This window comes from Anneissia japonica, unplaced genomic scaffold (assembly GCF_011630105.1).
Source record: "Anneissia japonica isolate Jap-2015-1 unplaced genomic scaffold, ASM1163010v1 scaffold287756_len632865_cov181, whole genome shotgun sequence".
NCBI lineage: Eukaryota > Metazoa > Echinodermata > Crinoidea > Comatulida > Comatulidae > Anneissia > Anneissia japonica.
Window position 1 is genome coordinate 25,050 of NW_022693589.1, and position 14,132 is coordinate 39,181.

General features: G+C 35.5%; 2 protein-coding genes across 2 annotated transcripts in view; both read right to left on the minus strand.

Moving 5' to 3' along the window:
• Window positions 1-85: 85 nt before the first annotated feature.
• Window positions 86-8,890, minus strand: LOC117100808 (protein ARV1-like). Its single transcript, XM_033240622.1, has 6 exons — window positions 8,734-8,890; window positions 7,836-7,955; window positions 6,553-6,703; window positions 3,518-3,599; window positions 2,948-3,096; window positions 86-1,798 (listed from the first exon to the last, which is right to left on the minus strand). The coding sequence occupies exons 1-6, from the start codon at window positions 8,863-8,865 to the stop codon at window positions 1,680-1,682; spliced, it is 753 nt and encodes a 250-aa protein (XP_033096513.1). The 5' UTR covers window positions 8,866-8,890; the 3' UTR covers window positions 86-1,679.
• A 3,324-nt stretch (window positions 8,891-12,214) lies between these two features.
• LOC117100809 (thyroid adenoma-associated protein-like) overlaps window positions 12,215-14,132 on the minus strand; it is a 21,411-nt gene continuing 19,493 nt past the window's right edge. The window contains exons 27-28 of the mRNA XM_033240623.1: window positions 13,979-14,132; window positions 12,215-13,564 (exon numbers count right to left, since the gene is read on the minus strand). The exon at window positions 13,979-14,132 is cut by the window's right edge and continues 1 nt beyond it. Of these exons, the coding sequence (XP_033096514.1) occupies window positions 14,106-14,132 (27 nt within the window). The 3' untranslated portion in view covers window positions 12,215-13,564; window positions 13,979-14,105. The remainder of the gene's footprint in view (window positions 13,565-13,978) is intronic.

Here is a 14,132-nt window from a genome sequence, read left to right on the forward strand (position 1 = left end):
TCTGTCATGCTAAGATGCAAGAAGGCTGTTATCACATCATCCTTTGATTTTGTTTAGTTCCAAAAATTAGACAGAAATATTGAGATGGTGTTCAGCAGAAAACTTTAATTATAAAAACTAAAATGAAATGTGCCTGTTATTACTGTAGGTGAATCCATAATCTAAATTCATTATTATTTAGACCTATGTTCAATATCAAGAAATTTTATGTCACCTTTTTTGTTGTAACCCCCAAAATCCAGATTCACAAGTACTGGGATGGTTTCTGGTGTGAGATAGTCTCATTCTTCAAAACTTCTACATGAAAAGTGTTTATCATAGATAAATCTGTTACTGTATTTATTTGAATAAACATCCCCTCTAGAGCCTCACTTGAAATAAACGCCTTAATTTTTTCCTCAAATAATCAACTCCCCACCCAACCAAATGACTGTAAACAAAGCAACATCATTGTCAACAAATTCTATTGATTTTCTACTCCAGTAGAATTACATTTTTTTCCTAACTGTTTTCATAATTCAAGTGTACATAATTATTTGCATTAATAAATTAAATTAAATATATTGAATAAATGAAATTTAAATTGTGGGACACAGGTAAAGCTGCATCGTGTCCGACACCATAAGTAGTACCAAAAATGTATCCACCCTTTAAAATTTTGTGCACCCCCCTTTACATGTTATGGACAACATTTTCTGAAATTCTGCCACTCTTGTTCGGTATAAAATTCTGATTTATATGTATTCTTTGCTTAAAGTTACCAAATTTTCTTGCGCTACCCTTTGTGTAGCACAACAAAAATAGAATTTGAAATTATCAAAAACATAACGGGCCCAATTCAAACAATATTTTGGCCACAACGGATTTAGGGAAGACAATGATAGTTTGATGTGAAGTTTATTGATAAAAATCATTTATTTTGAGAGTACTGTAGTTGTGATACAATGAAAACATTAAGTGTCCCCTTAATAGGGGTTGAATATGTATTGACTTTACCATTTGGCACACCTAGAAAGTGTCCCCGTCGGTTTAATAGGGGTGTCCCCTTAACAGGGGTGGAAGTAGAGTTTAAAGATATAATTCCCCTCGTTTCACTAAAAATGTTCTCCTTAGTGGTGTCCCATGAATAGGGGTGTCCCAAAGTAGGGGGTTTCACTGTATTACATTGGCCATACAGTATATTTTATATCTTGGACGACACTTCTATGATAATCGAGATCTTGGGTCGTGGGAAGCTAGGGCACAAAATTATGGTTCATTAGAAGTAAAAGGTTGCCGACCATAGTCTTACACCATATTTAAATGTTACGGTAAAACCTCGAATTGAAGCGCTTGGTTTCTTCTTTTCTTTTTTTTTTTAGCAAACTTTGGATGAGCTGTTTTGCAAGATGGGCTTCTTGAAACTACTTTTGCAAAGTAAAGAGTGGGACTTCTTTTCACAATTACTACTATAAAACAATAAATAGGGCCACTGTAACATCAAACTGTATCATGGCGTGTATGAGTATGAAGAGGGGATGCCAAATTTTCTTGAAGGTGGCACAGAGCATCCACACACCCACGGGCCTCGTGCCCCTGGTCATATAGCACTCGCTATCAATGGTGTATTGTTGGTTTCAGAGTACTGTACGTTCTGAAGCAGAACACTATTAGATGAGCCGAGATCTACAGTACGTCCTTCATCCTCCCGCTATGATGATCGGTAGTAAGAGGGGGCTAGTCGTAGCAACTAGGGCTTCAACGCAGAATCCAAGCAGAACTAACATCAGCGCAACGGGAAACCCACTTTTTAATATCACTGAAATGATTGAGGAAGAAACAAAGGGAATATATTAGGCATTGTCAGGTTAATGACTAGGAATTTGATTTAAAGAACTTGATTTAAAGAATTTTGCTAATCGCCGAGGAAATTAACAGTCAATAGGTCAGACAAATACTCAGTAATACAATAATTAATAATCAATTATGTTTGTTTTTTCTTTTTCAATGCAAAAAAATTTAACTTCACAGTATAATATTGTATACTCCAGCAAAAAGAATATATACAAAATCCATAATGGAGTTAAATATAGCAGGAAGTAGGATTAGAGCTTACCCACATAACCTTTAATTTAAAAAAAACAAGCCTATATATAAACTGATATGAAGTAATCACTTCCTTCTATCCTTTTTAACATTATTATTTAATACTTACATCTGTTATTTTTTTTTCTATATTGACGATGATGAGTTGAGGCTTGTCATCCCAAAAAATCAGTGACCAAAAAATGAAAATTGACTTTTTAATATATTCTTATTCTCCACATTTTAAGCTTCAAAATGGTGGATCATTTAATACTAGAATCGACTTACTTTTGCCAAAGTTAGTAAAAGTATTATGGCTTCCAGTAAAGTATACAATATTGCCACATTCTTAAGCTATAATTACTCAGTTTAACCTTTGGCTACAGTACGCTGGTGTTGGAAGATATATTGACTGATTTTGACCAATTTAATTTCTATTCTCTAAATCTATGTATTAACCATTCAAGAAATGAACTTAACAGGAATTTCAACAGAATCTGTATCTAAAATCTGCTGTAGTATGTCAATTTGTTGCAAGTACAATGCAGGCACTCTCGTTCTGGCCATCAATATTTTCGAGAACAATAGCATTACATACAACAGCTTCAAGCAAAAAAGCAGCCCACAACTTAATTTTAAAATATTTTCAATTGAATATGGACTCTGTCACTCGTCAAATCAATTTAAGTGCATTAAGTTTTAGTAGGTGGAATTTAACAGAAATAGTGAAGTCAATTTAAGCTTATTTGTCATAATGATATCTCTCAGTGGTGAGACTTGTAAACAACAGTATGAAATAGTCCAGGATTCCAAAATTTGTTGAAAATCAAGTATATCTGTCACTGAACGGGAAATGTTTCATCAGCGGGAGCTGTATACTAACCTCGTACCGACTGAGTGCAAGACATCAGCATAAATAGCCGGGTCATCCAGAGACAGGCTAGGCTATCCACTTGACCCCATATGACAGCCGGAATAACAAGAAGTTTACCAAAACAAGAGAGTAGTAACGCTTTGTGAAGACAGATATAACTGCAAGTGGATAAAAATACATGTAAATAATACAGGATGAGTGGACATATAAGAAATGTTCAATGCACTTTCCCTCCCCCTACCTCACTCCCTCCTGCTGGTCAGATACAGAATCAGCCAAGCATATAAACACTTGGCTCGTGTGCATTTGTAAAGAATGTACTGCATCGTTCGGAAGAGTAGGGGGTTACCCCGATGCTATGGTCCATTTCCGCCCTTCGAAGAAGAATGATGGGAACATAAAGAATACTGTAGTATAAGCGCCTGTTGATAGAGGCTTGGTAGTCAGAGACTACACCCATATGCAATTCAGCAAAATGATACTGCAAGCTATGCGTTATTCTCGAACCTTTATGCCATAAACTAGTATTAGAGGCTCTTGTAGTGGGAAAATATACATAAAAAATAGTTTATTGTTTACTCTTTTTTCTGCATCTTCTCATTCCTCATCCATAACCGACAGCTGACAGATCCCATCAAACTAAATAAGAACATCATTAACTCTGAAAATACATAGAGAGAAAATGTACAGTATTTCAAGGAAACCCAAAAATTAAGAAGACAATTAATAATACAGAAGTAAAAATATGCAAACATTCTGGAGATGTGTAATTTTGCGATTGCTGTTTTTTTTTTGTGGAGACAACTGTGACAATATCCGGAAGACTTCTGCAAAGATTCCGATGAAGAACAAAGTGAGCGATCAAGTAAAATGTACGTGGATATGTAGAGAAAAAAAACATTTATGGTATCCATTGAAGGAAGAAGGAGGTAAATGCAGTGATACCTGCCCCACCTTGAGTATAAGCCCACAACTACTTTACGCCCAATTTTATTTACCAGCATTTCCTTGGGCAAGAGCCCAGGGTAGGATTTGAATGAGTAACTGAGCTGATTTTCAAAAATACACTACAAAATATATCCAATAATTAGGCATGCAGTGCTGGAAAATTGCATTAAATTTTTGATTAAAAAGGAAATGCTCTGGATATACAGGGTAAGCCCACATCCCAAAATCAGCCCAAATTTTTGTTCAAAGGGAGTGGTCATAGGAAAAAAAAAAAGATACCATATGGTGTCTATAGATAATTTTCAGAAGGAAAGCCATCGTGTTACAGTACATTTTTGAGCAGCTGTGTATCTTTGTTTGGCCAGTAGCGTTAAAAACGTTCAACCTTATATCCAATTGTTCACCGTTATGTCCATTAAAAAGAAGTTAGAATTCGGGGGAAACAAACAGGAAAGAAATAATTATCTTTATTAACCTGAAAGTCAAGTTTTAAACTTTCTGTCAGCACACCAAAATGTGAACACGAACTCCAGCACTTTTCGACTCATTTGGCCTAATTGAACATCTCAAGGACATGGTGCATTACTGTAGGATACAAGCCAAAATACTACTTTATGCCTAGCTTATAACCAAGTACTGTAGAGTTTGGTAGATTTTCATATGAAATGAAAAGGAAAACCTGGATGGATTCACTTATCCATGAACATTCCCCAGAAATGTTTCCGAAATTTCAGCCAGGTGGACCAATTATGGGATCTCTGAAACTAAATGGCAAATTTGAAAATAAATTTTTGTTTCATATATTATTATGTAAGTAGCAACATACCTTTCCAAAATTGTAATCAATATACTTAAGAAAATGCTCTCAATTCATTGGTCTCTCCTCTATTTTGTAATTAATTACTTTTTGTTAAAATTACCTTTCATTCATCACTATTTTTTTTTGTTGAGACTATTTGGGCATGCTCAGCTGATATATAGACTCAATAGATTTTAATTGTTTCAAAACTTCAAAAATAGTGAAATAGCAGCACAGTATTCGGAGAATTTTCTTATGAAAATTATTTTAAAATTATGGGGTAAAGACCATAATCAGAAACATCTATTTCCCTATGACAAAACAAATCTGTGTACTGAGATCAGTGGGAGATTCAAGGGGTGGGGGCAGTCGACCTGGGGCCCCCTAAAAAAGTGATAAGAGGCTTAAGCAAAAAAGGTACAAGAAATTTTTAAAAAAAACTATGGCATTGAATAATAGAAAATAAATTTGATCGTTTTTTTAAGTGTTCAATGTTCTGGACAAACACACCCCAGCTTGCAATTAACTTTTGGCCTCGCAGTAGCGCCACAACGCTTCTACAAATTAGGATTAACAAGAAATATGTGCTACAACCTCAAAACTTCACTATATAGCCCCGCATCAATGCATGCCAAGCTTGTAAGCACAAGGCTGAAACAAGGTTGTACAGCACACCCCTGATTACATCAATTACTTTTAAAAAATCCTTCACGTCATGATTACAATACCGATGATTCACATTAACTGTCTCCCAGCTGTTCTGTTGCTGCTTATGTGGCATTCCCGCCAATAACGTTTCCCAGAATTAAATCGACAGAATTCAATGTTGTACCGCTTCTGTGTCATGCTGAGTGAGGAATACCATATGTTGTGCAAGGACAGTGCAAGTGTCTAACATGCATCAAGGGCATGAGTAAGGAATGGCGCCCTCGTACAGAATTCTTTCTTCAGTCATCTCAACTCCTTTCTGCCTCAAGATTAATCATCCATATCAGCACCTTTGCACCAATAGATATTTGCGGGCACATTCTGAATGGGTGAATGGGTATCTGGTAGTAATTTTTAAAATATGTCTACAAAAAAAAATATTGACAACACAATACATGTTGTGTATGAATGGTGCTCCCGGTACCCATCAGCCTGGAAACCAGGCCGCAATGGCCCCATCTTTCTTACAAGCACTAGGCCTAATTGCTCTGTTATGTCTACCTGTACTGTATGTTTGTTTAAGGTTTACTGTTGTTTCTTTTGGATGCAACATATGTGGTTAATACAAGCAAAGCCAGTCACTCCTTGCAAACTGTGTTTCAGATATAATGGGCAAAACAAATTGGAGTGTCATTTTCGAAATCTGTTTTATTGCATGTTATTTTTTTTTCCCCACATTTTTTAAGTTAAAGCAGCATTCTTTAACAACTTGATGATAGACCTGAGAAATGGCCAAAATCAAAAACTTTGAAGGCTGATTTCTAGTACTGTTTTTTAAAAAGCTCTATTTTTAAATGACTGTAACATCATAACAAAATGTCGCATTTAAATGATTCTTTTACCATTTTATAACTTTAATTTTATTGCTTCTCCCTGTATTAATAACTGAAAATCTATTTTTGCAAGTAGCGACTGGTTTGGCTTGTCTTTGCTACATAGTGGAAGAAGTTCCCACCAAGGCCTTAATTTTCATGGGAAAAAAACCCAAAATATTTAGTTCTATAGGAGCAAAACACTCTCATTATCATTTTATCAATTGGTCTGTTATAGGGAGCCGAGGAGGTTGCAATGTGAGCATGATGATCCACACACTAATATACTGGTATTCATATTTGACTATGGAAAAAAGGTACCAAAATTGATAAAATTAGCAGTTTACCTATAGCTGCCATGAGAAACATGGCGTAAAAATCCCAGCGTAGTGCGAAGTGAAGGAACCTCTTCGGACTGTGCTGTACTTCGGTCTGTGAATGAGCCCACTTCATATAAGCATCACACAACAGGTACATAATGCAAAGCTTCCAGTGAAACTGTGAAAAAAAAATTAGTATAGTAGACCATATGGTTTACCTAATACAGGGGTAGATCCTGGGTTTTCTGTTGCAGGTTGTGGTTACCAAACATTTCTGAGGGTTTGAATCAACACCTACCTAAGACCCACCTTGGGATTATGGCTCCCTTAACTTTACACAGCAATTATTTAAGAGTCATATCAAAAATACATGTTGATAAAGTTTTAGGTAGAATGATAGGGGTGGGGATGCTAATCCCTACTTAGCCAACTCTAAATCCACCCCTGTAATAGGAAACTGTTCCCCCTTTACTTGACCACACTTCTGCATGCAGACTGTATTTCATTATATTAAGTTAAAATTGATGAATTAAAGAAATTTGCATGAATTCGTTCATTATAGTTCAATTTTCAGTAAGCTTGTTCAACATAATCGATAGATAGTTTGCCAAACAACCCCCCGGATCTGATTCAGAAATTTTGTGTTGTTTTGCAGGCAAACTGCCAAAAATACAGAATGAGCTGAAACTAAAGGGAAGTGTTAAATTATACATTGGAATTATCATTCACTATAAAAGAAAATATCAAAGTAGTAGACAATAACTTCACATGTTAATGTGATAGCGTACGCTCACATTTTCATGCTTCATCGTACCAACTGCAGTATAAATAACAATTTTGGTTTTTTTCATTTTATAGCAAATAGCTTTGCCAAATATATCCAGAGGAGGAGAAAATAAAAATTAATTTATTTGATCATGGTGAATGTAAACAGTGTAGTATTGGGATGAAAATGCTTTAAATTTATTTAAATTAGAAAGAAATATACATATTTTATTTTTGGAGATTTTAAGGCAGCAGCAGGCATAATCAAAATAAAGAAAAACTTTTATTTTTTTCTGAAATTTTCATTTTTTTTGTGGCAGCGTGTGCGCTAATTGACCAAAAATAAAACTGTTTTTATTTGAAATCACCATTATTGGCAGGTGGTGGGTTCGCTAAACAAGGTGTAAAAAAAGTCTCATCCAACTAATGATATAAATATACAGTATATATTCATGTAATTAATAATGTAATTAACTTCTGTTTCTGTTCATGTAATCAATGATGTATGTCGCCAGCCAAGACATCATCATCATCAGTTGACTAACCTTTACTCTGGCATTGTAAATTACGTGGCGATATGCTGCCTCCTTGAACAACAGGGCATCAAGCAAGATAATAACAGGGTCAAACTCGACATACTTATCAACAACTTTCGAGCAATATTCCTATAAACAAAGGAAATTACAGTATATTAAATATACAACGTTCTTAATCTGTCATTAAAATCATGATTGAAAATTTTATTTAAGAGTTTGGTCGAGGATGTCGAGTCATATCGGAAGAAGTAATAAACCAAGATAAAGGAAATTCTCAGGTTATTTAATTAGGCTCCAGCAGGAAATTAATTCACCTTATTAGAACTATTTAGTGTAATTAACCGATTAATTGATTGATGCCTACTTTAGACCCCCATAGATAGTGATTCAAATAGAAATAAATTCTTTATAAATATCAAGGTATAAAGTAAATCCTGGGAATTATGTAAGTAAATCCAGGGAGTTGTTAAAGTCACTAGAACAACTTCTTGGTAAATCCAGTCCATATACAAAAATATCCAATTTGAATTTCAGGGCTAGGTAGTTAGTAGGTCCTCCTAGGCTAGGCCCTCCTACAGCTTCCTTTTTTGACTTTGTAGCCTAACATAGTGTACCTAGGCCTAGATAGGGCCTAAACACAATCCCCAGATAGTGTATTTCAATGAATAAAATAATCAAGTCCATTTGAAATGCGCGGCCTATTGCATTTTTCCCATATCGACCATTATTTAGGCTAGGCCTAGGCTACAATTAAGGAAGTAGGAACTGGGATTCCCAGTCAAGCTTCACCGCAGTTTAGTTCATGCAGCAACTTGCTTCAAATTGCGCCCCTGGTTGGCCTGGCCTACCCTACGTCTAGGCCTACGGCGGTTCTCATTGACTGGTGACTTTACATTGTTTTACTTACACAGTGGCTAAGTTTGATTACATCTTTCAGGATTTCCCGATATAGTTCACCGTTGGTCTTTCCGCAATTAATACACACAAATACATGATTTTCTTTATTGCTTTTGCTCTGTTTTGTTTTTAACCCTCTCATTGCTCCGTGTAAATAAAACAAAGGGGCTAACTACACGTGTGCGTGTATATTGCGTTTAACGGTCCAGTTTTTATCTTTCAATCAACAGTAGACTTGTACGAAGACCCAGAGAGGGGACATGATAAAAATTAAAAGAAAAAATATTAGTAGGGCCATGTATTATTATCACGTACGTACACAATATTACCACGTACGTAGGCTTGCAGTATTATATCACGTGCGCACGTATTAAGCTACCAGGGGCGGATGATCCAGAATTTGCAGGATGGGTCCAGAAAAAAGGGTCACTGTTTCAAACATCTTGCGTAGTATCGAGTTGACTGTTTTCTTTGATATTTTCCGCACCCTCATATCTGTCTTGTCATTCTCCTATCTTTGAGAGACTTTTGTATGCAACATAAAATTCAAAAATATTACACTTATTTATAATTATAATTATTTTATTATTTATTTATTTACTTTATTGTTTATCCTGGGGGACTGCTCAGGGATAAAATCCCTGGTCCTCCACAGATCCAAGGAAAGAAAATAACAAACGGTGAAACATTTCATAAAAAAAAACATAAAAAAAACATTGAAACACAAAAAGCTGATTATATAATTTATTCTCAAAAAACAAAACGTGTAAGGCATCTTACACTTATAATTATTTGTATCATCCTTACCAATGCAGTTGTTGAATAGGGCCTAATGAGTCGTAGGTTCATTAGACAACGCCTTCTTCGTTGTATGAAACCGATCCTGGTGTGCTGTTACAAGTTGTCAAAAATTACGCATTTCATTGGAAAAAACTGCGTTTTTGAGTTTAACCTAAAGATGAAGAGACAATCAAAGCTGAGAACATTCTAAGCCGACGCCAAGAAGGTACTAAAATAATGATTGATGTCTGTATCTGCGTGATTCAGGGGCGCATTCAAAGGAGGTTCAGGTAACCACGATATCCTTCAAATTAATCGCAATTCTAAAATACCCAATTATAGTATAAATGATTGGTAATGTGAAAAAATACTATATAGGCCTATTAAATGTAAGCCACCCTCATTTTAATTTGATTTACAGAGTAATTGAGTAACACTTGTGTTATATCCGATGGGAACGCCATGTCAAAAAACTCGAATGTTGTCAGCTGAATGTGTTGTGTGACAGCAATAATTAAAGTTGAAATAAACTTTAATATCATTAAGTTATAATCATAGTAACTCACTGGATACCTGTATCAAGGCAGCAAATGAAAACACTGTAATTTATTACAGTGTTACTCTGTATTATCAAGGATGAGTGTAAATTAATTGTTTTGTATTGTATACAATTTAACCTCCCTGTGCGATCACCTCCCGTAAACGTACACTCTCGATCCAGTTTGTTCTCCCTATCTAATCAGTGCATTTAAATCTCGTCTACCACCACCTCCCGTAAACGACCGCGACCACTTTCAGTGACATGGATTTTTCAGTCAGGATGTCAAAAAGTCCAAAAGGCGGAAACCTTTTTGAAAGTGGGGTGGGACATTTCATAAATCCAGTATGCGAGAAACGAGCATCTAGGCTGGTTCTCAGTGACCGCCAAGGCCCCCGGTGGGGACGAAGGCAGCCCCGTATCCAGGGGGGTTTTATGGTTCGGGAGAACCCCCCTTTTCTAGCAAACCCCCTTTTTTCTGGAGAAACTCCCTCTTTAAATTTCCCAAATAAGTCCTCCAACCCAACTAATGCACTGCAGACCCACCCAGAGACAGGCATTTTCAAACTTATCTGCTTTTATAGCATTATTTAGACCCATAAAGCACAAAAATCCTCTTGCTTTGGGGGTTTCGCCAACCCCACCGGGGCATTGACTGTGGACCTTACTCCCAGAAACCACCCCCCACCCCCCATCTTGGAAGAACCTGGCTACGGGCCTGAAAGGCCTCTGAAGTCTACGAATATTTGGCGAAGTTTGGTGAATTGTATTATTTTACAGGCATCACTGTAATATGACTATGATCAGAGTTGTATTTTCCGAATAAAAAGCCGCAATTACTTTAACAATCACAATGAATTACTCACCATGTGAGGGGTATTCTTGATATGGTATTCCCAGGAAGCTGAATTAGAGGGGGCCCAGGGATTATGATTATGGAACATCTAAAAAGCTGGAAATGGCACTCCTAGATTTAAATTTTAATGAGATTTTCTGTTTTCTCCATCTTTTTTAAAAAGTTTTAAAAATTTAGGAGGACGGGCACCCGTGCTTTACTTATTTACTTTAAATATTAATAAGTCAATTTTTAATCATATTCTTAATTGATCTTAGTGCAATTAATTATGAATAAATAAATAAATAAATTATATATTCTAATTCTAATAACGTTCAAAATAACATTTGCAATAACAATCATTTGATAAGTTAATTCATTTTGAAACTTGTTACGTTTGCTCATGACTTAATTGCAATAACAATTAAATATTAATAATTCAATTTTTAATCATATTCTTAATTGATCTTAGTGCAATTAATTATGAACAAATAAATAAATAAATAAACTCTAACAACGTTCATGTATCCCCGACGGGGGTCCTTCCCTAGACCACTTGCTAGTGTTGTCCCTGCCTAAACATCTTCAATTAATTTGAAAAAAAAAATTGCCAAAAATACTGAATATAATTTGACAAAGTAAAATTGGGGATTCAGAGAACTCATCAATATTCATGGCTTAAAAAATGTTAATAAAGAATGATTGAATGAATGAATGCTTGTGTAGATAAGCAAAATTAAGCCCTTGAATTAATTACCTATAGGCCAGAAGTGGGCACAAAAATAGGTCAGTGGACTGAAGTTAAATTTTGATGAAATGCTGGGAGACATTTATGGTAACAAAAATTTAATTTCCAGTGTGCTTGTAAAAACCTAGACTGGGTTCCAGTCCCTAATCTTTGTCTTAATTAGTTAAAATGCTTAAGAATAAATCGATTTTGGCACCAATGGCGTTCCATATTACCTATTTGCATGGCGTTCCATAGTATACTTTTTCTGAAAGTTTCTCAACATAAACTGACGCTGGTGGCGCTTTCCGAAATGTGCTAATACTAGGAAAAATTAATAAACTAGAGACTTGTGGCAAGTCTAGTAAAAACCTTCCATTCACTGCTTTCAAACTACCTTTATACTCGTTTCTAATATTTCTACAAATGAGTGGGTTTTTATTAGATAGTAGGCAGGAAGCACACATGGTTAAATTTATTTTGCTGGGCCGCAAAAAAATTACTGTCGAGCAGCATGTATCTCACACACGTTATCCACCACTGAATTATGCTACGGTAAAATTACCAAGATGAAATCAAATACATACATATAATACAAATATAATCCAAGATTAGCTAAATACATTTTTTTAATAGTTTTCAAATGTGAACCTTCAAAAGTTATTTCATATATATCATAATATACCATGTCATATTATTATCAATGTCACATTGCACCCCGGCTGCCGGAGGTCCCCAGCACAAACCTTCTGGTTATTCAACCAGGAATGATTAATTTATTATACATTTACTTTAAATCTCAATTATTTACGTTTTTTGAATAAACATAAAGAAATCTCTTCTTTACGTAGAAGATTGTCTGCTGTGCATAATAAACTAAAATTAATAATATAATATATTATTATTAATATTAACAATAATTTTAGGCTTCAAATCTGTTGTCTTAAAAGCTGGGCATCAAAGATAACAAATAGCAGAAGATAGAGCAGCTTCACATTGGAACATTCAGTCGAAATGCATTGTGGGAGAACGGAGAGCAATTCTACCCCGTCCGCGCGGTGGCGCTATATATCAATAATAAAGGCGCCGTTCAGGTCTGTTTGTTTCCTGTAGTTTCTCCACTTTGTCAAATGGTCAAACTTTACCCCGCTTGCGGGAAGGCGGATGTTCCATCAATTTTAATGCAAATACCCGGAAGAACTCATTCTTCTGCTAGTTAAGTTCTTTGTAAGCATGCACTGCGTTGTATGGGGGTTGTACAACCAAATCCATCTGTGCCCTATGTGAGCGATTGATGATGTGACACCTTCTGCTGATTACTGCTTAGTGATCATCAACTAAGTAATAATTTACATTAAAACCTTAAATTACATTAAACAATGCTTCACTCTCGTCAAACTTCCAGTTATAATCCCTGGTGGATGTTTTGGAAGCAACAGCTACAAGGTACAAACTAAGGTATTAAAAACGATTTGTTGCACGTTCCTACAGTAGTTGCGATGTTTTTTTCATGGAATCGTTTCAGACAATGACTGTTGACACTGTGTGTGACTGGGAGTACAACAGAACTGCATTGGCAGGCACTGTATATCATATCAGTCTTTAATATCAACTGTCTAGGTGCTGATAGCTTCATTAATACACTCTTTTTGAATTTGGCATTATAATGATTCCTTCATAAATAATCAAATAGTCTCATATGGTTTGCTAATTGAGTCATGTTGATAGCATCGACGAAAGCTCGCAGTAAGTTTACATAAAATTGTGCTTGGTTTATTATCGATTAAACAGTTCTAAATGACTGTTATTAATCCTGTTGTAACACAATAGAAAGTAAGTAAGGGTTTTATGCAGTTATTCCACGTGTAACATTCTTTCTGTTATTTCTCCATCTTGTTGGGTTGTGTTAACTTCATGATAGTTGTCAGCTGATCTTGAAGATGAGGATGAAGCTCCTGAATCTGTAGAATAAATAAGTAAATATTAAAGTAACTGTTCCATAATTTAAACACTTACATTTGTAGGCCTACTAAAACACAGATGAGCTATTTTTCGGAGAGGAACTCTGCATATTGTGATGTATGAACCATTGTATAGTGCATTCCCTGAAAGGTGTATTGTTTTGGTTCTATCTTTTTTATAACTGTGGCAAGCTCCACGTTTTCTTTATATGAGACTTGTCTGAGAGTGCCACTTTTGGCCATATAACGGTGACATAGCAAATAAAATGCTGTACCTCAGCCTTAAACCTGGTGGAACTGCGATGGTAACACTCCACTTGTAAAGTCCCTCCTTTGACCCTGCTATTTCAAACTCCTGGATCCGCCACTGATATTTATGTAAGAAATGAAAGTTAATTAACCAAATACCTGTACCTTTAGCAAGTTTGAAACTGCTATATGAAGTTCGGCCAAATCAATTCTTGCGCCATCACTCAAGAAACTGGTAGCAGTCACCAGGAGGTGTACATAGAGCAACTTGCGTAGAATCAAAAAGTAAGGCTTACGGAAACCAGACACACCAAAAAAA

Coding starts and splice junctions, on each gene's coding strand:
- LOC117100808 (XM_033240622.1), bottom strand. CDS start 8,865: ATGAGAGGGTTAAAAACAAAACAGAGCAAAAGCAATAAAGAAAATCAT. Junction 3,600..6,552: donor GTTTCTCATGGCAGCTATAG/GTAAACTGCTAA, acceptor ATGTATTTTCAG/AGTTAATGATGTTCTTATTT. Junction 1,799..2,947: donor TTGCACTCAGTCGGTACGAG/GTTAGTATACAG, acceptor CAATCATTTCAG/TGATATTAAAAAGTGGGTTT.